General features: G+C 36.3%; 2 protein-coding genes across 9 annotated transcripts in view; both read left to right on the top strand.

Annotated features, from left to right (window-relative positions):
• Positions 1–13,095, top strand: part of TRPC3 (transient receptor potential cation channel subfamily C member 3) — a 70,672-nt gene extending 57,577 nt beyond the window's left edge. For 5 of the 8 annotated variants that reach the window (XM_073892211.1, XM_073892210.1, XM_073892209.1 and 2 more), the window contains 2 exons: positions 8,918–8,993; positions 12,261–13,095. In XM_073892211.1, coding sequence (XP_073748312.1) covers positions 8,918–8,993; positions 12,261–12,403 — 219 coding nt within the window. In that variant the 3' untranslated portion in view covers positions 12,404–13,095. Of the gene's footprint in view, positions 1–8,917; positions 8,994–12,260 lie in introns of those variants that run through there. The other 3 variants (XM_073892208.1, XM_073892207.1, XM_073892212.1) reach the window with 2 other exon arrangements.
• A 7,499-nt stretch (positions 13,096–20,594) lies between these two features.
• The window catches only part of BBS7 (Bardet-Biedl syndrome 7), a 45,987-nt gene continuing 44,484 nt past the window's right edge, over positions 20,595–22,097 (top strand). The window contains exon 1 of the mRNA XM_025874112.2: positions 20,595–20,764. Within this exon, the coding sequence (XP_025729897.1) occupies positions 20,729–20,764 (36 nt within the window). The 5' untranslated portion in view covers positions 20,595–20,728. The remainder of the gene's footprint in view (positions 20,765–22,097) is intronic.

Genomic DNA, 22,097 nt, shown 5'->3' with positions numbered 1-22,097 from the left:
CTTTGGCTTGGGGACACGTTTGGCCCAGGTAGTGTTAGGCTGCCTTTGACCCACATGGTGGTCCCTGGTCCAGTCCATGAAGGCTACCATAGGTGGCTTGGTGTTACTGGAAAGCACATGGCAGCTTTCCTCTAAAGGAGGCAATATGAGACATTCACATTAAGCTTCATTTACAATGAGCTTGAGGGCACATTCAAGACTCCCACTACTAAGAATCATCCTTCGTTATAAGGATATAAAGATACAGTCCATGCCTTCAGTGATCTCTCCCTGGAGTGGAAGTGCGGGGTTGAGATGGGAAGGAAAGGAAGGGAAGAAAAATGTAGATGAACATTCACACAACCCTGTGGTGTGGCTATGTGGTATAGGTGAAACATAAATAAGATGGTATAGTATGGGAACCTAGGGAAACCCAGAGGAGGGGAATATTTGAAAACTGATCCAGTAGAAGAAGCGATTTTCTTCTCTGTTTCTCTAAAGAACAGAGCTTGGACCAGTGGTTAGAAGGTACAATGAAGCAGATTTGGTGCCATACAAAAGAATTGTTTTTAAACTGCTTCAGTTGTCTAAAAATAGATTAAATCAGCTGTCTGGAAAGAGTAATAGGCTCTGAACCACAGATGTTTATTCAGAGGCTGGGCAATGGTGATGGGTCAAAGTGAGTGGTATGAAAATATGAAAAACATATGACTTCCAAGGTCCCTTCCCTCTCTAAAATTCTACTCTTTACTTCTGGGTTCTTTATGTTTGTTTAAATCAGTCTTACCTTATAGTAATACTTTAAAGGTTGCTAATATCCATATTATGGAACTACTGATAACAGTCAAATTTGCCTTCTCTGTAGGATTAAATGAAAAAAGTGAATGTAAAAGTACCAGATAGAGTGCTTCACGATTGTTAGTTGAATTTGAATCAGTGAAAAATAAGCGAGAAGAGAGGCTTTGATGCCTTTTGGGAATGAAGAGCATATCCATATATCCAACCACCCACATTTCATTCCTTTTCCCAGTCTTAATGGAGAATTGAGAAAGGAGCTCAGATTTGCTTGCAAAAGATAATGTTTAAGGTAACTACTATCTAGGCTTTCCATACCCTGGATAGAGAAAATCCATAGTCTACTCTACAAAAGTCACAATGTCTACCTTAAAGAGTGATTCACAGGATCATACCAAGAAATTTGGATAATTCCTGGAGGTGTGTGGACTATGGAAATTACTCTAGAGACTTCTTTTTTTTATTATTATGTTATGTTAATCACCATACATTACATCATTAGTTTTTGATGTAGTGTTCCATGATTCATTGTTTGCGTGTAACACCCAGTGCTCCATGCAGTAGGTGCCCTCTTTAATACCCATCACCAGGCTAACCCATCCCCCACCCCCCTCCCCTCTGGAACCCTCAGTTTGTTTCTCAGAGTCCATAGTTGCTCATGGTTCCTCTCCCCCTCCGATTCCCCCCCCTTTTTTTTCCCCTTTTCTCTTTTTTCTTTTTTTTTTTTTTTTAACATATAATGTATTATTTGTTTCAGAGGTACGGGTCTGTGATTCAACAGTCTTACACAGTTCACAGCACTCACCATAGCACATACCCTCCCCAATGTCTATAGACTTCTATTCCATTAGTTTTCTATTCCATTAGTTAGTAACTTGACCAAGAAGGGAAAATGAGGAATCTGTTATTGGTCAATTTAGTTTTTGGTACTGGCTTTGATTAAGGAATCAGTTGAAAATTTAAAGATAATATTTATAATGGTAATTTTGTGTGTCACATATGTTTTATGATCCTTGCCCATATAACCATCACTATTAAGATTGGTTAATCAAGATTTGCTTTACAGAAGCATACTTGATAATGAGAGCATAATAGTTATGTTAATTGAGCACCTACTGTGTAATTTACCTATATTATCTCTTTTACAATGTAGATTATAACATTTCCATTATACAGATTAAGTTGCCAAGGTTCCACAACTTGTAAATAATGGAGTCACAACTCAAATCCAGGCAATTTGCCTTTGCAGCCCACTTTTTTAACTGCTTACACAATACTGCCTCAGGTTCACCAGGCAAGCTACCTAACAGACTGGAAATGGCTAAGTTTCACCCCTTCTCTGAGTTGCACATAATTTTGGAATTCACATGAATTATCTTTCCAGCATGAACTGAGGGGTAGACAATTGCCAGGTAGTGTCATGTGTGGGGAAACTGATTTCAATCCAACATCAGGTGTCTTCATGCCTTGTAGAGAAGCTCAAATTTAGTACAGTGGTAGATATAAAAAATATTTAAGCTGTAACTTTTAAGATGAAATTTTTTTAAAAAACAGAATTTTTGTGGGATACATGGAAAACCTAAGACACCCAATTTTGAAGGGAAAAAATTTAAGCCTATAACCATAATTTTCCGTATAGATTAAAGATGAATGTATCTACCTGTTTTCCCTTCAGTGAGGGAATTTAATCTGAATGATTCTGTACAGGTGTTTCTAGGGATCCTGTACTCTACTTGAATTTTTAAAATATTTTATTTTCCTATCATCTTCCTTTCTGGCAGTAAATATAACTTTTCATAGGCTTTTTCTAAGCATAGTTTTGGATAATGTTAAATATTTTAGAGAGTATCATACTAGAGCATGTGGGTAGCAATATCTTAGCCTTCAAATTTTATCTTTATAAATAATACTAGCAAGAATGAACCTCTTCTAAGCAAAATTCTGCTTTTACATGCATTTGATGATTTAATCTGTACAACCTCTGAGTTTTTATTGCCCCATTTTTTTTATATGGGGAAGTAGAAGCTTAGAGAGTTAAAGCACCTTGGGTTCACTCAGCTAATAAATAAAGACCTGTTCAAATTCAGAGATTTCTTTTTTTACTCCAAACTCCTTCTGCCTCCTTTTAATTTTTAAGCAGTTTTATTTTTTGTAGAGATAGGATTTCTAAATAACACACTCCTGAATGGTTCCAAACAAGACCCTTTTATAAGCTCTGAATTGCTCTCAGTTTAGGTATTAGCTAAAGTTTTTACAGCTTTGTTTGTAAAAGTGAAAAATGTTTGTTTATTATAATTGAGGGGCTGTTGCTGCTGGAGATGGAATGAATGCACAGGCTGGGGAGGCACATCAATTTGTTAGGCAGTATTAAAAACCTACTCAGAAGAACATTTTAATAGTTTTTATTTTATTTTGTTTTAATCATAAACTATTTCAAACACAGAAGGGTATCATAAATATACTGTTAGACATCTGTGCCACTACCATCTTGACTGAATAAATGTCAACATTTTCCCATATTCATTTTGGACCTTTTTTGGTAAGGATTTTCTGATACAACTAAATGCCCCTGCCCTATCACATTAGCCTTCATCCCTCCCCAGTGATCTTCACGATCTTGAAGTTCAAGTGTGTTCTTCCCATGCATGCTTCTATATATTTATTACTTATATAAGTACATTCATACTTTTATGTACTAGTTTTATGTGTTTTTAAAATATACATAAATGAATAATATACTACATATTCTGCTTTTTACACTTATCTTTATGCTTTTTGAGAATTACCTATATTGATACATGTATATCCTGTTTTTCATTCTCACTGGTATAGTATAATATTCCATTGTAGGAATAAACCATTTTTGTTTATTCATTCCTCTATTGATGAATATTTAGCTTATTTTCTTTCTTTGACTCTTATAAATAATGCTATAATGAGCATCTTAGTAAATGTCTACTCTTGCATATTTGTGTTTTTCTGGATGACATACCTGGGAGAAGTTATATCAGCTAATATAAACTGAGCAACATGGTACAAGAGTTTCTCACTGTTCTCAGAAGCACTTGGTATTAACAGATTTTTAAAATTTTGCCTACTAAAAAACACCTGCCCTGTACATCTTCAAAAATGTTGGTATCATGAAAGACAAAGGCCAGGGAACCATTCCAGATTAAGGAAGACTAAAGATAAATAACATCTGAAAGCAGTATTGTTCTTCAATTAGAAAAAAGAGACTGAATATGGACTATGTATTACACAGTCCTTGACTCATGTAACTTTTTCTAAGGTTTGATCATTGTGGCATGGTTATATAAGAGAATATTCTTGTTCTTTGGAAATATAGAAGTTATTACAGATAAAGGGATATGATGTTTGAAATTTATTTTCAAATGCCTTAGCAATATAATAATAATACACAGAGAGAAAGCAGTGTAGCAACTTTCTAACATTGGTGAATCTAGGTGAAGAGTATATGTGAATTCATTTTACTTTCAACTCTTCTGTAGATTTGAATTCTCAGAAGGAAAAATGTTTGCTAAACTCATAGGTGTAAATGTATTCATTATTTTAATTTAGTCTTCTCTGATTACTAGTGAGATTGAACATCTTTTTATATGTTGATCGTTTAGATTTCCTTTTTTTTTGTGAATTTAAATTCCTTTTCCTAATTCTAATTGGCTCTTTGTCTTTCCTTCTTGACTTCTCAAGATTCTGTAATAGTCTTTATCCCGATTCTTTGTTGATGTATTTTGCAAACCACTTCTCTTAATTTTTGGTTTGTCTTTTAACTTTGGGTAATGGGTTCATTAAGGAGTCTCAGCTTATGAGTGTATAAAATGACTTTGTTTTCAGTATTTTTCCACTAACTGTCCTATTTTGGATTCTTCTTTTCCATTGGATGGAGGATCCCTTTACACATCTTGTCAAGACTCTGTAACTTTCCAGTGACTTGGTTATTAAAAAGTCTCATTTTTGTAATTAAAGAGACAGTTAAATTGATCTTGAACCATGAATCTCCAAATCTAAAGCTCTTCTCCTTACTCCTAGCACAAGCTAAACCTTTCCATGTCTCTGGTGGAGAAAGGTAGTGGTCTGCTTTGTACATACATCCCCCTGCTAACTCACTGAGGTGCTAATCCTCTGCTATGTGGAGTGGGAAGAAGAAGCCAAGGGGCAAGCATCTTTTCACTTGAGTGAACTGTAGGTGCAGCTTCTTCCTTGTTTGTCACTACTGCTCTAATGTTGACCAAGTTTTAACATCTTCACTGTGGCAGGCACCCATGTGCTGCCTCTGTAACTGGGTTGGAGGACATGTTGAGAGGGTTTGAAAAGGCCATGTGGGCTACCTTCCCTTTTGCACAGCTCCTGAAGCAGAGATCTAGCTCTGATTTAAGGTTCACATCTAATTTTCACCTTTTCACAGGGACATCTCATCATCCCAGCCCCATTCATTGAATAGACTCCCCTTTCCCACTGATATGTACTACTGCCTTCCACCCAATGTAGAGGAAATTTTATCTGTTTGCCAAATAATGGGAGTACAGGTTGACCCAGTGGCTGTTCCACTCTTAACTGAGTTCTTTTTTCTCTCTGACTTAATTGCCAGGAGCAGGTCGGCAAGTTTGCTGGAATTGATATTTAATTGGGAGCAGGATGCCAAGACTTTGGTTTAGGCAACTCTAATTTTTTTTTAAAGATTTTATTTATTTATTCAACAGAGAGAGAGATAGCAAGAGCAGGAACACAAGCAGGGGGAGTGGGAGAGGGAGAAGCAGGCTTCTGGACGAGCAGGGAGCCTGATGTGGGGCTCGATCCCAGGACCCCAGGATCATGACCTGAGCCGAAGGCAGACACTTAACTGACTGAGCCACCCAGGTGCCCCAAGGCAACTGTAATCTTTATGAGTGATTGCCTTGGCTTTTTCCCCTCTCTTGGCTTCTGGGGAATGGAGGTACACCACCTCCCTTCCACCCAGAGAGAGAAGAACCTCTCCACCCCAAAGGCCCGCGATCCCTCCCATGTCTCAGTCCTTTTCCTTATGTGGAGTGAGGAGGAAGTTGGTGGTAAGTACTGGTCTGGTGATTCTCAATAAGCCTTGAGGGGGCGGTGGCTGGCCCCAACTGCTAGTGAAAACTTGGTCTTGGACCATGGAGAACTTAGCATCGTTTCTCATCAGTTTTGGATTTATCCACCGTGTCAGGACAACCAGAAAAATCCCATTTGACATAAGGTTACATTTCATTGGTATTCTTTCTTGTATAAAAGTTTTAAAATGTCTTAATACAGTCAGATTTACTAATCTTTTCCTTATAGCTTGTCCTTTCCTTTAGCTTTTTCAAGAAGTATTTCCCTATTCCTTTCAAAATTTTGCTTTTCACATTTAGATCTTTTGTCTATATGACTCTTGAAAAATTTGTTTTATATGTGATATGAGGTAGAGATCTAATTTTAATTTTCCCAAAAGGATAGCTCTTGTCTTAGTACTATTTGTTGAATAGTCTTTTCTTTCCCACTGATTTGTATTATTGCCTTTCAAGTTGCTTTTTTTTTTTTTAAGATTTTATTTATTTATTTGAGCGAGAGAGAGACAGCGAGAGAGGGAACACAAGCAGGGGGAGCCCTATGCGGGGCTCGATCCCAGGACTCTGGGATCATGACCTGAGCCGAAGGTAGACGCTTAATGACTGAGCCACCCAGGTGCCCCTCAAGTTGCTTTTAATTGATATCTATTTCTTTGTATTTTCTTTCTATAGGAATCACCTTTGCTATCCCCTAAAGTTAATTAGCTACCTGACATGTCCACCCATCATAGTGAATTGTTCCAATGACATTTTATTAGAGTAGGAGCTGTGTTCACTATTGCATCCCTAGCATTTAGTACAGTACCTGGCACAGAGTTGGCTCTCAATAAATATTTGGTGAATAAATGAGCAAGTCCAGGCCAAGATCCACACAGCTGTGAGTCTACCCTGAAGTCTAGATTCCACAGCATTTGATAGGTTTTCTATTTTACTGCTATTGGTAAAATGGGTTTTTCCTTTCCAGTTGCATAGTTTCTCTCTTGATCTGTTATTCTTTGAGATAGACATTTTGAATATTCCTAGATTTCTCCCTTTTCTTGAGCTTGGCTTCTAATAGGTCACTTAACTTCATGATTTCTACTTTCTTAAAATTAAGATATATTTTCTATTCCTACTATATCTTCATTTTACCTCAGGCCTTTTTTCCCCCTTTCCTTTTTTTTTTTGTGTGATATTTGATATATGCACAAGAATGTGAGTAACACATAATAAATTATAATTACATGTACCCCTGTGCGAACCACCACTTGCCTAAGAATGGTAACATTATCTGTCCATTGCCTCTACTTAGGTGCTCCTCCCTGGCCCACCCCTTCCCTCCACCTAAGAGGTAATCACTAAGCTGAAGTTTGAGTTCTCATCCTCTTGCTTTGGTTTCCTTTTCAAATATAGACTTATTACATATAAAAGTATTCCTAACAATGCATTATGTAGATTTACTTATTGAACTTTATAAAATAGTTTCATACTTTGTGAAGTCTGAACTGAATTTTTCATTCAACCTTTATGCTTCTAAGATTCATCCATCCTGTTGTGTGTGGCTATGACTCACTAATTTCATTATTTAATTTCATTAGTGAACACAATGAGATTACATTGTGTAACATAACATGGTTTCTCTATCCTCCTGTTGATATTTGTTTAGACTGTTTCCAGATTTGTATTTGCTACTTCGGATAAGATTGCTATAAACATTGTTGTTTATGTCTCTTGGTCCACATGTGTAAAGTTTTTCCAGGCTCTGGATCAAGAAGTGGACTTTCTGGGTGAAAGGATATACCAGTGTTCGACTTTAAAAGATAATGCGAAATTGCTTTTCAAAGTGGTCTATTTATACTCATGCCAGTAAAGCATTAAAGTCCCCATTGACATATTCTTTCCAACATTTGGCATTATAAGATTTATTAATTTTTTCCCTTTTTAGATGGGAAATTGTGTCTCCTTTTAATTGTAATTTATATTTCCCTGAGAAACGAATTTGAGATTGTTTTATATGCCTACTGACTATTCATGATTCCATTCTTGTGTAATGCCTGTTTGTCTTTGCCCTGTTTTTCTATTGGGTTATTTCAGTTTTTCTTCTTGAATTAAAGTTCTTCATACATTTTAGATCCAAACTAAATTCTTTATCAGTTGTAAGTATTGCCAATATTTTCTTCCAGTTTGTGGCTTGCTTTTTTAATTTTCTTTATAGTATCTCTATAACCAGAAGTTTTAATGACATTTTAATAGTAATAATGTTGAATTTATCAATCTTTTCTTTTATAATTAGAATTTTTTTATCTTGTTTATAAAACATCCAGCTCTACACTGAATTTATAAATACATTCTCCTATGGTTTCTTTTAAAGGATTTAAAAACTTTGTCTTCCACATTTTAGATGCATGTGGAATTAATTTTTGTGTGTGTGGTATGAAGTAGGGCTCTAATTTTATTTTATTTTTTCCTTATGGATAAACAGTTATCCTGTAAGAGCATTTATTTAGATTGAAATATATTTACAATATATATTGCTATGAGAAGAAAGCATACAATATAACAGAATATATGGTATTTTGAAAACATAAAATATACATATAGTATTTAGTGCATATACAAAATTTAAAGAGACATACAACAAAATAACAAACAATAATGATTATCTTTGGATAGTGGGACAATTGATGATCTTTGTTTATTTCTTCTTTTCTGTGTTTTCCAATTTTTCTCCGTTGAACATATATTCATATTTTTTTAACAGTGAAAAATAAGGTAGTATTTATAGATGATAATGCGGTGTCAGCACATCTTAAAGAGAAAACATGAATTTAAATTCTCCAACTTAACTTTTTTTTATATAGCTTCTTCCATTCCTAGGGGTGGGGGAGAATGTTTGTAGATTATGCAGTAAGTCTCAATAGAAGGTGAAAAATCTGGGTGAATCTACTATAATTAGTTAGATGAAATTTCTCTCTCCTGAGCTGCGTTTGCTTTACAGGTATGTAAAACTCTTTGGAGAATAGGATCCATGTTACTTATGTGTATCATTGATGATATAATTATTTCTTTTTGATCAACAGCAGATAATGAAAAGACTTATAAAGCGATATGTTCTGAAAGCACAAGTGGACAAAGAAAACGATGAAGTTAATGAAGGTAAGCATCTCCACCTTGAGAAGCATCCTTTTGCAACTAACTTAATGACCTTGGAAAACTTGATATTGAAAGATACTTTAAAAATCCAATCTCAAGTAACAGTTCCAAGATTGATAGGAGAATCAGGTTACATTTCTAAAACTCTATCTTTTAAAAGAAAGGGTTATTAAAAATGTCAATCAGAGACAGTTGATTTCTATTTAGAATGCCCTAACTGATTCTTAGAATGTAAAACCTGCCATCATTTTGGGAGCCTTTAAATTCCTATTACATAAAGTAGTCAGTAGTTTCAGTTCTTTTGCAGTGAGTTCACGTGAGTGTTAACATTTTTCCAATGTTAACATTTTCCAATAAAATAGTTGGCTGGTTGGCTCAAATAGAACCTACATTTCTTCAGAAAAATGTTTCCTTTGTTGTACAGAAAGAAATCTGTAACCCATTTTTCTCATCTGCTGTTTCTCTTTTCCCTTTCACTTTTCTCTTTGGCTCCTTATTTAAAGGTGCCTATTTTTCCAGGCATATCCTAGGCAGGGCAGCTGTCTGTACTATAAAAATGTTTCACCAAACGCTAGGCCAAAGAACAGGCCCAGAGTTGGATAGAAATCAACCTGGGAAAAGTAAGTTGCCTAAAAATGGAAACTTAGCTTCCAATAGCAATGAGATGCCACTAGATCTTTCTATACTGTTAAGAGAAGAAAGGGCTAAACTAAATAAAACGTGATGGGCAGGCTCCTGGTTGGCTCAGATGGTTAAGCGTCTGCCTTCAGCTCAGGTCATGATCCCAGAGTCCTGGAATCGAGTCCCGCGTAGGGCTCCCAGCTCAGTGGGGAGCCTGCTTCTCCCTCTGCCTCTCTCTATCTCTGTCTCTCATGAATAAATAAATAAAATCTTTAAAAAAATAAATAAATAAAACGTGATGGGCTTCAAAGCCATTACTTGATTTATGCAAAGACTCCCTTGAAAATCTGGATCAGTCCACTGGTACGTGTATGTAGAAAAGAAGTCTATGAATGTGTGATTGAGGACCAGCAAAAATCCAATTATGATGCCCTAGAAACTGTCTCAGGGAGACAGGATGGAAAGGGGTTGTAGTTTAGAAAGCAGAAATCTGATCAGTAACCTCCCTGCTGGGTGGCAGTTGGGAGAAGAAAAACAAAGTGATCTGGGGGAATTGGATTGCTGACAGCATCAAAAACAAATGGGCATCTTCCATGTCCTTGCACCAAAGAGGAAAATAAGTTAATGAGAATTTGGAGTTCTGAACAAAGTTCTAACTAAACTATCATACAGTTTAACATCCTCATTTAATAAATGAAGAAACTGAGGTCCAAGAGGTTGAGTAGTTTGTGTTTCCCGTATTGGCAGATGACTATAACACTTAATGACTAGTCTCCCCATAACTCAAAAACAAGGAAGGAGGATATGGCACTAAGGAGGTGAAAGGGAATCTAGTGGGTTTGTAGTCCAAATGTGATATTGAATGTGTGAAAATCCATTTATTTCACCACAGACCAGCTTCAGGATTTCAAATTAGATCATATTGCCAGATGGGAAAGGAAGAAGCCCTTTTTTTTTTCTTGCCTAAAAAAAGGAATCTGCAAATGTTTTATGTGTATTCTTGAGGAATAGTTAGAGTTCCTTAACATAAAAAGTTTCTGATATATATATATATATATATATATATATGAAAGAATGTAGAAATTATACTTTAAAGCATCATAAACGTACCAGGTAATATCATGGAAGGTATGTTTTACATGTGATTCTTTTACAGAAAGCTTGTTAAAGTACCAATAATTTGAAGAATCATTTCTTAGATTCAAGATAAATTTTTTTTTTAAAGATTTTATTTATTTGAGACAGAATGAGAGAGCGAGAGAGAGCACATGAGAGGGGGGAGGGTCAGAGGGAGAAGCAGATTCCCTGCCAAGCAGGGAGCTCGATATGGGACTTGAGCTGAAGGCAGTCGCTTAACCAACTGAGCCAACCAGGCGCCCCAAGATAAATTTCTGCCCCAAAGTTCACCTTTCAATGTCAATGGCTTATCTACATTGCCATCATTTGCAAGACAGTCCAGTTCTTAATTGAAAACTACATATGCTCAAAATACTGCCAAGCTGAATTATGGGAATAGTTGTGTTTTAATAGTGACAAGTCTCCTCTGGAGACTCTTATGTGTATACCCATTGCCAATGGTATCACATTAAACTTAATTTTACCATTGCTTGTTACTTCCTTATACATTGGTTCTCTGTGTCCTACAAAATGTTCCTTGGCCCCAAGTTCATTGCCATTGACTTCCTTAATAATCACTCCTCCTTTTTTTTCTTCCCTTCCCTTACTTCAAACCTGACTTAAAATTTACTTGTTCCATGTCAGTATTTGCCTGTTAAACAGACTGAATCACCTTTAGTAAAATTTCATCTTGCTAGAAGTCTCTTCCATTCTAGCAAAGGGAGATGATCCATGTAGGTTTTGACCCTTATGTCTGAGGGAACCAAAGGGACTCCCTATAGACAGAATGGGATACTCTGGCTGTAGATCAGTTAGCCGAAAAATCACCCTGTGTTAAGAGGTGCTTAAGCCACAGAACAATACTTTAGCTGAATTTTGCTATTGAAAACATAGCTGGACTATTTTTATAGATTTTTCAAAGGTCAGTATATTTTTTTTTTAAAGATTTTATTTATTTATTTGAGAGAGAGAATGAGAGATAGAGAGCACGAGAGGGAAGAGGGTCAGAGGGAGAAGCAGACTCCCCGCCGAGCAGGGAGTCCAACGTGGGACCCGATCCCGGGACTCCAGTATCATGACCTGAGCCGAAGGCAGTCGCCCAACCAACTGAGCCACCTAGGCGCCCCAAGGTCAATATATTTTTAAAGACTAATACTTCTCGGGATGCCTGGGTGGCTCAGTCAGTTAAGCGTCTGCCTTCCAATCAGGTCATGACCCAGAGTCCTGGGATGGAGTCCTGCATCCAGGCTCCTTGCTCAGCAGGGAGTCTGCTTCTCCCTCTGCCTGCCGCTCCCCCTGCTTGTGTTCTCTCTCAATCTCTCTGACAAATAAATTTTAAAAATCCAAAAAAAAAAAAATAGAGTAATACTTCTTAAATATCCTGCAGGAAAAAATTTGATAAAACTACCTTGGACTTTATGAAGCAAATGTATTCATATTATATGAATTTGTATGATTTTCATTCTTTGTTCTTTTCTAAATCCAAAGAGCAAATTACCAACGATTTTTTTTTAAAAAATACAAATACTATAGGTGAATTAAAAGAAATCAAGCAAGATATCTCCAGCCTTCGTTATGAACTTTTGGAGGACAAGAGCCAAGCAACTGAGGAATTAGCCGTTCTGATTCATAAACTCAGTGAGAAACTGAATCCTAGCATGTTGAGATGTGAATGATTCAGTAACCTGGAATAATGGCTTTGACTATAGCACAAATGTGGGCAATAATATTTCTAAGTATGAAATACTTGAAAAACTATGGTGTAAATTTTTAGTGTTAACTACCTTTATCATGTGAATCTTTAAAACATAGGTCTTAATGATTTTACTGTTTTATCACATGAAAATGGTCTTCATTTTAATTGTCTGCCTTGACATTATAAACAATGACATGCCATTGTATTTAAAGGCCCCGTATTATTACATTACTGACATTTTTGTCCACTTTAGAATAAACTCTGTGTCTTTGCACTACCTATTTGCCTCCAAGAGACTGTAAGCTCCTTGGGGACAGGGACCATGTGTTATTCATCTTTGTGTCTCCAGCGTTTAGTACAGTGCCTGGTACATAGTAGGTGCTCAATAAATGTTGAAACCAACTAAACGGAACTGCCAACAAAATACAAATAAAAATAAAAAGGCCATCACTATGTAGCATTCCTTCCCTTGTCCAAGTGTTGAAGAGATTTTTTTTTAATAGAAACTAAAGAAATTTTATAACCAGCCATGACTTGGTAAGATTTTCTTAGAATTTTTGGCATCACTCATGATCCTAGAACCTTTGAGACCTGAATGAAGAATTTAACAATGAAATGGATTAATAGAAAATATAATTACATTACATATTTAAGTTTCATATAATTGTTCAAAACAACACATTAAAGATTTTTCTAAAGTATATACAGTTTGCTTTCTGTCTTAAATTTTCATTTGTTGTTTTTCAGTAATGTGAATTTATTCAGTGGGGTAGTGAGTTTTTTTAAAGTTAGGGGCTATGCAGGGTTGCTGTTCTGTGATAACCTTCTAATTTCTGTCTCTGATGCTTTAAGGCTAAAGAAAATATCAACAATTGACTTCTATCTTGCCCATTAACTTCATTCTGAGTTTTAGATGGTAGGTGTATGGGGAGAACCAAGAAAGAGCAATGGCTATCTACCTGGAAACACATATTCAAGCATCACCAGGTATGTTTCATTTCCCTTCAAGGCATCTCTTGCTATCATTACTTAGTGATTGACATCCTTTTTCTTATCAAAGCCTCTCAGTTTACACTTTTTACACAAAATGGATGGTGATGAACCTGTAACTGATTTATTCTATAACTGAGCTGAATACTGGTAATATCCACACCACCTCATGACTTTAATAAGAAAGGGGATACAGACCAGTAATATCCCTCATCTCTTCACAAGACCATAAAGCACTCAAAGTATTTTTTTAACCAGTTGGATTTTAATCTCTTAAAGAGTTGTGCTTATCATCTGGATTCTCTTCACTCTGTTTTTTGTCAGGTCTTACAGGAATATGGTTTATGATCATAGCTCAAGGATAGTTTTATAGGTTCTAAAAACCAATTAAATACATGATACTTTAAAATCATTAATATCACACAGGAAGGCTTTCTAGGCGTGAAAACAAAAATGAACATTAAATGGTACTACATAAAGCTCTTTAAAGATAATTTCTTAATTTCTACTTTTGGGGAGTTAAAACAGTTAAGGTAAGAAAAGAACTTTATACAATTTTGCTACCTCTGTAGAATATTTCATTGACTTTTGTGCTATGCTAATGGTATTTTGTCTGAAACATTTTTCAAACTTTATGTATTTTATGTTATACCTCAGAACTGAATAGAATATTGATTTTTTTCATGTTATATGTGACTATAGTTTATAATAAAACAGTAAAGACATGGAGTTTCCATAATAGACAGTACTTTCAGTCTTCTGGTATTGTCTCGGATTCCAAGAATAAAAGTTTTTGCCTATAGCTATGGAACAGCATATTTAGCAATATTCCCAATTGGAACTGGAAACATGTTGAATGAAAAAGTGTCGGATTCATCTGAGGACATCCAGCCTAGGATCCTTGGATCATGCATATATACCCTGTGAGAAAATACATTTTTTTTTTTTTTTAGTCTATGCCTCACACAACTGTAGAGTTCTCAAAATAAGTTGTTTTTCCTTTATTTACTATACTTATATAAAACTAGTATGTTTCTGTTATTTCATTTTTTTTCCTTCATAGTTTCTAGGTTGTAGCCAAGAAGGAAGATGTGATGCCAAGGTGTGGTGGATACATTGATGCTATTGTTGTCCTGCTCAGATCCTTTTTAATGGGCCAATGCAGGAATCTCCCAGATTCTGTGAGTGTTGGCTCCTTAGCAGTTCCCAACTATCCCCTTCCCCAGAGAATTGCCCTCCACTGAAAGGAAGCAGCCTTGCCTTGGATGTTATGCCCCTTTTCCCCATGCCAGTGACCAACTGACTGGGGTGGAAACAAAAAAGCTGGGCCCTTGTTTCAAGATAGGGCCAACTTTTTGGTGTAGTTCATGCTCTAGAGCTCAGGGAGGGATTAGGCTCAGCCAGACACCAGTTGAGACCAAATCTGTGTTTAGCTTTTTTCTCTGTCTTACCACATTTCCATTCCTCCCTTTCTGCTGAGAACATTCCTTCAGTAAATCACCATATACAAATCTTGTTAGGCTTTGTCCACAATGAGCTCATTCTAAGACCTGGGTATTACTGCAGCAATATGGGGGCCAGGTAAGGATTACTCTAGGCGATTGCTGTCAAAATTAATGCTTCTTTGAGGTTAATGATATCTCTGGGTCAGCAAGTCCTTGCCCCACTCACCATTTTGACAGGGGCATTGTGCTTAAAAGCAACGCTCAGAGAAGTCAGTGGGGTAACTTGGGGAAGGGAACATTTTAACAGGACCAAAAACAATTTGTTTAGCAAAGGACATATAGGTATTTATGATTAATTAGAAATTATCAAAGTCCTCTATCTCTTTTTCAACTTCTCTGCTGTTCTTAGTTTTTTCTTTGGTTATAGATAAAGGAAAGGAGGCAACTCTCAAATTCCTTCTTAGGCTTACTGTTTAAAAATTTTGACACTGTGTTTCTGTATTGAATTTATTGACGACCCTTGACTTAATGGACTTCAGAATATGTTGAGAAGCTTAGAGTCATAGACTTGAAATAAAAGAGGGAACTAAGCAAAATAGTATCCAGTGTCTTCACTATAAAAACCTAAAAATGACATATATTTTGTGATTATTAAAAGCAAATTTAGTACAACTTAAGATAACTCTTTTCCCAATCATGTCCAATATGTTTCATTTACCCAATCATATCCAATATATTTCAATTTCAAATATGTTAAGCCAAATGAAAGAAGCTTTTGTAAATGGGAAGGTAAAGTGTCTTATGAATGACGTCTAAAGAGAACTGAAGCCACATCGATCGTTAATTGCTTGCCCTGGGACAAATCTGGTTTTATACCTTGTTCAGTCAAACAGGGTTATGCTACAAGCAGGTTCTCAGTCTTTGGGTGTCACAGAGCTGTTTCATGGGGCTGATATAATCATCCAAGGTGGTAATGATCTCTCTCCTCTTGTTTCTTTTTTAAAATCATTCTAAAAGGGTTATTTATTAATTTTTTTTAAATAAGAGTTTGAGAGTTTCCAAATTGGTACCACATGTTAGTGGAGACCAATGTATATACTCATGAGTCAGTCACTCAGTCAACCACCTTTAGCTGTGTGATGGTTTTAACTTCAATGCAGTTTAAATTGCTGTCATTCTTAGTCATAAGTTGTTTAATTTATACTCATAATGATTGCCTTAAGACTACAACATAAGGTTTATAAGTTACTGAAGTGTATGGTACTTCTGTAAATTTGTCTCAAGGTGACATTTATCACATCTGAGATATAATGATTTTTTGTTTTTGTTTTTGGATTTTTTTAATGTAGCCCACCAAGATGTACCTTAAAATATGTTTGAAAAGAGAAATTATAGTGGCAATTTTGTCTAACTTGGCTTTTCACTTTTGTGAATAAAAACCCTGCTAATTATATAAGAAGTATTTAAAATTAGCCCTTTGAAGCCTTTGCCATTTAGAAACAAAACACAGTACTGAAAAAAAAATCACTTGCCTTTTCTACATGCAAAATGAAAGAATTCCAAATATTGTATTATGCAAGCTCTTTTTATTTTTGATGCTACATCATAGCCTCATTTCAATGTTTTAAAAGAAATTTGATCTTCAAAATAAACTTTTTCTCTTTTATACAATTAGCTTAAAGTAAAATAAACAGTGGGCATCACTTGTTAAATGGAAAATAAGCATTGCCAGTATATGTTTTTATTACAATTATTGTAAAGATTGCATGAAGATGAATTTTATAATGCTTTCTTAAATAATATAGCAACCTAAAAGAAAATGCCTTTTCTTTAAAGTTACATTTTTACACAAACATTTTCCTTCTGTACAAAATTAATTACAAACTTGCACAATAAAAAATGAAATAATTATTAAAATTCTAAGGGCTTTGAAAGAGTATATACTACTATGAATGTGATCTGTGGATCCAAAAGGGAAAACATTGGACTAATGGTTTCCAAAATTTTGCCCAGCCCTGGAATACGTATTGAATTTCCCAGAGTAATTTTTAAAAAGATAATTCCTGCCCACTTCATCAGGTTTTCAATATTTTGATTTGTTTGTTATAATGCAAAAACAGCAATAATATCTGTATCATTTTCCTTAAGTTGTTAACATGCAATGCCAGGACTTGAGAAGAGAAACAAGAGAATAGATAGTGGAAAGATTTGGTACCTACTGTTTTAGATAACCCTTTTTCAGAACCTTGCAAACATAGGGACAGAAGAATGCTCATTTTGGGAACTACACAGCATTAAACACAGGAGTCTTAGAATCTCTTAATTTTTAATTTTATTTTATAACAATTTTATTTTTAAATCGCAACATTCTATTAAAAATGCAAAAATCTGGGCACCTGGGTGACTCAGTCAGTTAAGCGTCTGCCTTTGGCCCAGGTCATGATCCCAGGGTTCTGGGATCCACTCCCGCATCAGGCTCCTTACTCAGCGGGAAGACTGCTTCTCCCTCTCCCTCTGCCTGCTACTCCCCCTGCTTGTCTCTCTCATGATCACTCTGTCTCTCTCAAATAAATAAATCTTAAAAAAATGCAGAAATCTTATGGAAAACACAAAACAAGATTATAATCCTTTAATCTATAACCAACTAAAAATTTTTGGATATATTTCCTAACAAATCGGTACAATACACTATTTTATATTCAATTTTTATTATTTTCCTGAACATTTTCCACATTGCTATACAGCCTTCATTATTTTCACTTTCAGTGGCTGCGTAGAGGTCCATAAAGTGGATGCACCACTCCCTTTATATTGGATAGTTGGTCCTTATTTTTAAATGTTTCTTTAGTTATGACTTCTTACTTTGTTTTTGTAGATTAAATATTCAAAATTGGGGTTATGGGTTAAAAAATTACATATTTATAGGATTGGATACATATTGCTACATTGCTTTTGAAAGTGTTTTATTGCCAGTTTAAAGCATCAAAGTTGATGAGAACATGCTCTCTCTGCAACATACAGTGTTATCACTTAAATCTTTTTCTAATCTGAAAGGCAAAATAAAAAAGATATCTTGCTTTAATATTATTGATTAGAAATGAAGGTAATAGATTTCTATAAGTTTGTTCAGTAGCCACTTTCCTTGTGAAATACCTGTTCAAATTTTTACCTGTTTACTTATTGGAATCATAATATTTCCATTTTTAATAATTTGTATGAACTGTTTATAAACATATTAAGTTATACATAGCCTCCAAATTTTTGTTTATATGTAAAAATTTTTGTTACATATTGAAATGTTTCATTTTTATTTTTAATATGTTTTTTCTTTGTGGTTTCTTCTATTCCTCTTAAGATCAGACAAGTTCCCTTCTGTTATGGGCTGAATTGTGTCCCACTTAAATTCATATGTTGAAGTCCTAATCCCCAGTACCTCAGAATGCAACTAAATTTGGGGATAGGACCTCTAAAGAGGTAATTAAGTTAGAATGAGGTCATTCGGGTGGGCCTTAATCCAATGTGACTGGTTTCCTTATCAGAAGAGATTAGGACAGGGACTTGAAAAGAGGGAAGGCCTCATGAAGACTCAAGGAAAAGATGGCCATCTACAAGCCAAGGTGAGATGCCTCAGAAGATTGGTTTGGTTTCCTGCCGACACTTTTTGATCTTATACTCTTAGCCTGTGAGACTTGTGAGAAAATAAATTTCTGTTGTTTAAAGTCATCCAGTTTGTGGTACTTTGTTATGGGGGCCCTAGCTAACTAATACACCTTCCAGTTCCCTAAATTCTATATAACTCTTATGTTCTCCTATCTCTCCTCTATGGCTTTTTCAGTTTATGTCTGAACTTTATCTGTATTTTTGTGAAATCTAGATTGATGTGTGTTTTCCCCCAGATTTCTACATAGTTAACCCATCTTCAGTCACTGTTTTATATTTTAATATGGAGTTATTTTAGCCTCAGAAAAAGAATTGTCTGGAACATTCTGGTACCTAGTCAAAACCTTCTCAGATCCCTTGCAGGAAGTAATTTTTCTCCCTAAGAAGCACCTCTTCTCAGGGTTTCAATTCTTGTTTCACAATCACTTATGAACTCTCCACTAGTAGACCAAAGAAATCAGGATAGGGGCTGTATCTTACTCATCCGTTTGGAGTATTTCTGTAGGCAGAGCACTGTGTGCATTAAGGAAGGATTGATGAAAGAATCAGGGAAAGTGAGCTCTCAGTCAGACCTTGGGTCACTCTAGGCCAGTGGTAGTCTGCAGGTCCCTGAGGCCTTTTCAGGGGGTCTGTGATTTTGAAACTATTTTCATTACACTAAGATGTTATCTGCCTTTTCCACTGTGTTGATATTTGCACTGGAACATAATAAAATTAAAAAAAATTAAACCTAAGAAATCACCTACAAAAAAAAAACAAAAAACAATGGTGGTTAATACTGCTGGTACTTAAGCATGAATCAAAGCAGTAGCTTCAAGCAGTAATAATAGTTACTGCATTCCTCATGCCACATATTGGCAGGAAACAAAATTCTATATAAAAATGCCCTTTGTGAAGAGTAAAAGTTGTTAAAGTCTCAACTCTTGAATACGTTTCTTTTAAAATATTCTGTGTGGTGAAATAGAAAGTACATAAAACATTTCTATTGAATACAGAAGGGTACTGTCTCAAGGAAAAGCATTTGTGTGATTATTTGAGTTGCTAGCTGGAACACTTCTTTTTTAAAAGCACAACTGACAAAAATTATGATTATTCAGACTTGGATATTTGGTATACACTTTCTGGTGAATTCAAGACTGGAATCTATCATTTCAAGAAAAACAATTGACATTTGTTGCCAGTGCTTAAAATTTGGCCTAAACACAAATTAGAATATTGCAAAACTTGTATACCTGTCTGAGGTTGATAGCTTTCTAATACTTCAAAACTTTTCTGATGAAATCCACGGTAATATTAACATATAGGATTTCTTGGATGTTGTATAATGAAGACATTCCACATTGCAATTAGCTTTCCAGAAACTACCACTTGTTGATTTTGAACCAGATTTCCTCATATACTTAAAAAAAAAAACCACACCTATACCAACAGATTGAATGCAGTAATAGATCTGGGACTTGCCTGCCTACTATTCAGGTGGACAGTAAATAGATTTGCAAATAACACCAGTCTTTTTACCTCTTTTTTTCCTTCGAAAATAAGTTATTTTCATTAAAATAATAAGTTTTGAAAATACATTTTAAAATTTCAGTTCTAATTTCTAACGTAAATATCAACAGATAACCCATAAAAACAAAAGGTCTTTGGGGTCCTCCAAAATGGTTTGTAAGAGTTTTGTAAAGGGATCGTAAGGTCAGAAGTTTGATAAGCACTGTGGTAAGCTAACGCCTATAACTTTGGAACCTAATTCTTTGAAGGACCCTTTCCAGTGTCAGTAAAATAGTTCAGAATCTACACAGGTTTCAGATCGCGGGTCTACACCAAGAAGGATTTGGAAGTGCAGCTCTAGAGGGCGGTGGGGGTGGGGCCAATGCTGCGTTTGCAGTCTCCGGGGAAACCACCTTTCTCCGGTCTCCAGGATCGCGTCCTCCTTTCCTCTCTGCCTCTGATTGGAGGAGGTTAAGTCCGTGGGCGGTCCTTCAGGAGAGGGGCGTGGCTTCGTTTTGGCGGAGGCTGTCCTCTTCGCGTGAACGTATTGACGTCACGCGGACGCCGCTGCCCTGACGCCTTGCATTTGCATCCCCTACTGAGGCTGCTGGGGTTGTTCTTTCGAGGGGACGCGAGCGGTACCCCTTCAGAGGCCCGGGCTGTGTCAGCCTCTGTCACTCCTGTGCGGTCCCGGCCCTGCGCAGCGCGTTGGTGCCACCGTCATGGATCTAAATTTAAACCGAGCGGATTATTTACAGGTAAACCTGAGGGGATAAAGCGAGAGCCGCGCTGGGTGAGACCCGCTCCCCGAGAGGATTTTGTCCTTCCAGTAACGTCTGTCGCGGTCGCCCGGAGCGGGTGCGGTGGCGAAGATGCTGCGGGGCTGGGTGCTGAGCTCGCGTAGTCCCGGTCACGGGCAACTCCTGCTTGTCCTTGAGGGTCCGCCGGGACTTGTAAAGAAGCGACACATGCTCCCGCGTTGCTGGCGCCTGGTCTTAAAGATGCCTAGAAAGAACTGACGTGATCCCGGATAACTCCCCGGGGCCCTTCTTCTCCCAGGCTGCAGCTACCTGTTGGCCCGTAACTCCCAAATCTCCATCTCTACCCAGCCCCTTCTCCGAGCACCAGACACTTCTTAACTGTGAGCTGGACCTCACCAGCCAGATCATCATAAAAACGACAACTGCTTATTGTGCATGCAATTTATTCTAAGAGCTTAACATACATTGCTATTTAATCGTCATAAAAATTCTCGAAGTAGGTAATGTTACAGATCGGGATCCAGGGACTCAGATAAAGCAATTTGCTTAACAGAGAAAAAGGATGGAGTCCTATGTGAAGCAAAGTCTCTTGACTCCACAGCTGGTGTTCTGTTACACCATCCTGCCTCTCATTATTTAAGCTCTAGACATTTTGTCCCTCTTTTCCATCTTCTTTTTCAGTAATCCTATTTTGACTAATGGTGCAAAAGTTTGCCCCGTCAGTTTACCTGGAAATTATGCTAGGCACTTTCCATCTTAATATCTTCCATATTGAACTGGTCACTACATTTTGCTACTGCTTTTATCTCCTAAATATCTCTTGACTCTGTCCCATTGTTGCCATCTTCATTACCCCCAGTTCAGGTTCTCATTTTCTTAATTGGGCTCCTAGCCTCCAGCTTCACCTCCCTCTGAGCCATCCTTCACATCACTTGTTAGAGTGATGTTTCACAAATGCAAATATAAACAGATTACTTTAAACTTTAATACTACTCCTTAGAATATGGAATAAAATTGTAGTTCTACATTATCTGTAAATCTTTTCATGATCTGTTTTTTCCAACTTCTCCCCCATTGGTCCCATCCACCCAGCCTCCTATCCTAACTGTGCACCACTAGTGATAGTTCCCTGCTGAACAGGCCATGCTGTTTTCATCTTTCATATCTTTTGTAAAATAATCTTCATCATCGGATTGGATGTCATTGCCATCAGCATGTTTGGTATTTTAGCAAAAATCTTCTATGTTGCATTTTAAATAATTGTAATCTATTTCCAAAGATTTTTAATCACTTTAAAAAAACTCTTTAACAACTATATGACAACTGTATA

This window comes from Callorhinus ursinus, unplaced genomic scaffold (assembly GCF_003265705.2).
Source record: "Callorhinus ursinus isolate GAN/ISIS: 27379988/994484 unplaced genomic scaffold, GSC_fseal_2.0 scaffold4, whole genome shotgun sequence".
NCBI lineage: Eukaryota > Metazoa > Chordata > Mammalia > Carnivora > Otariidae > Callorhinus > Callorhinus ursinus.
This window is presented reverse-complemented; position numbering and strand designations above follow the sequence as displayed.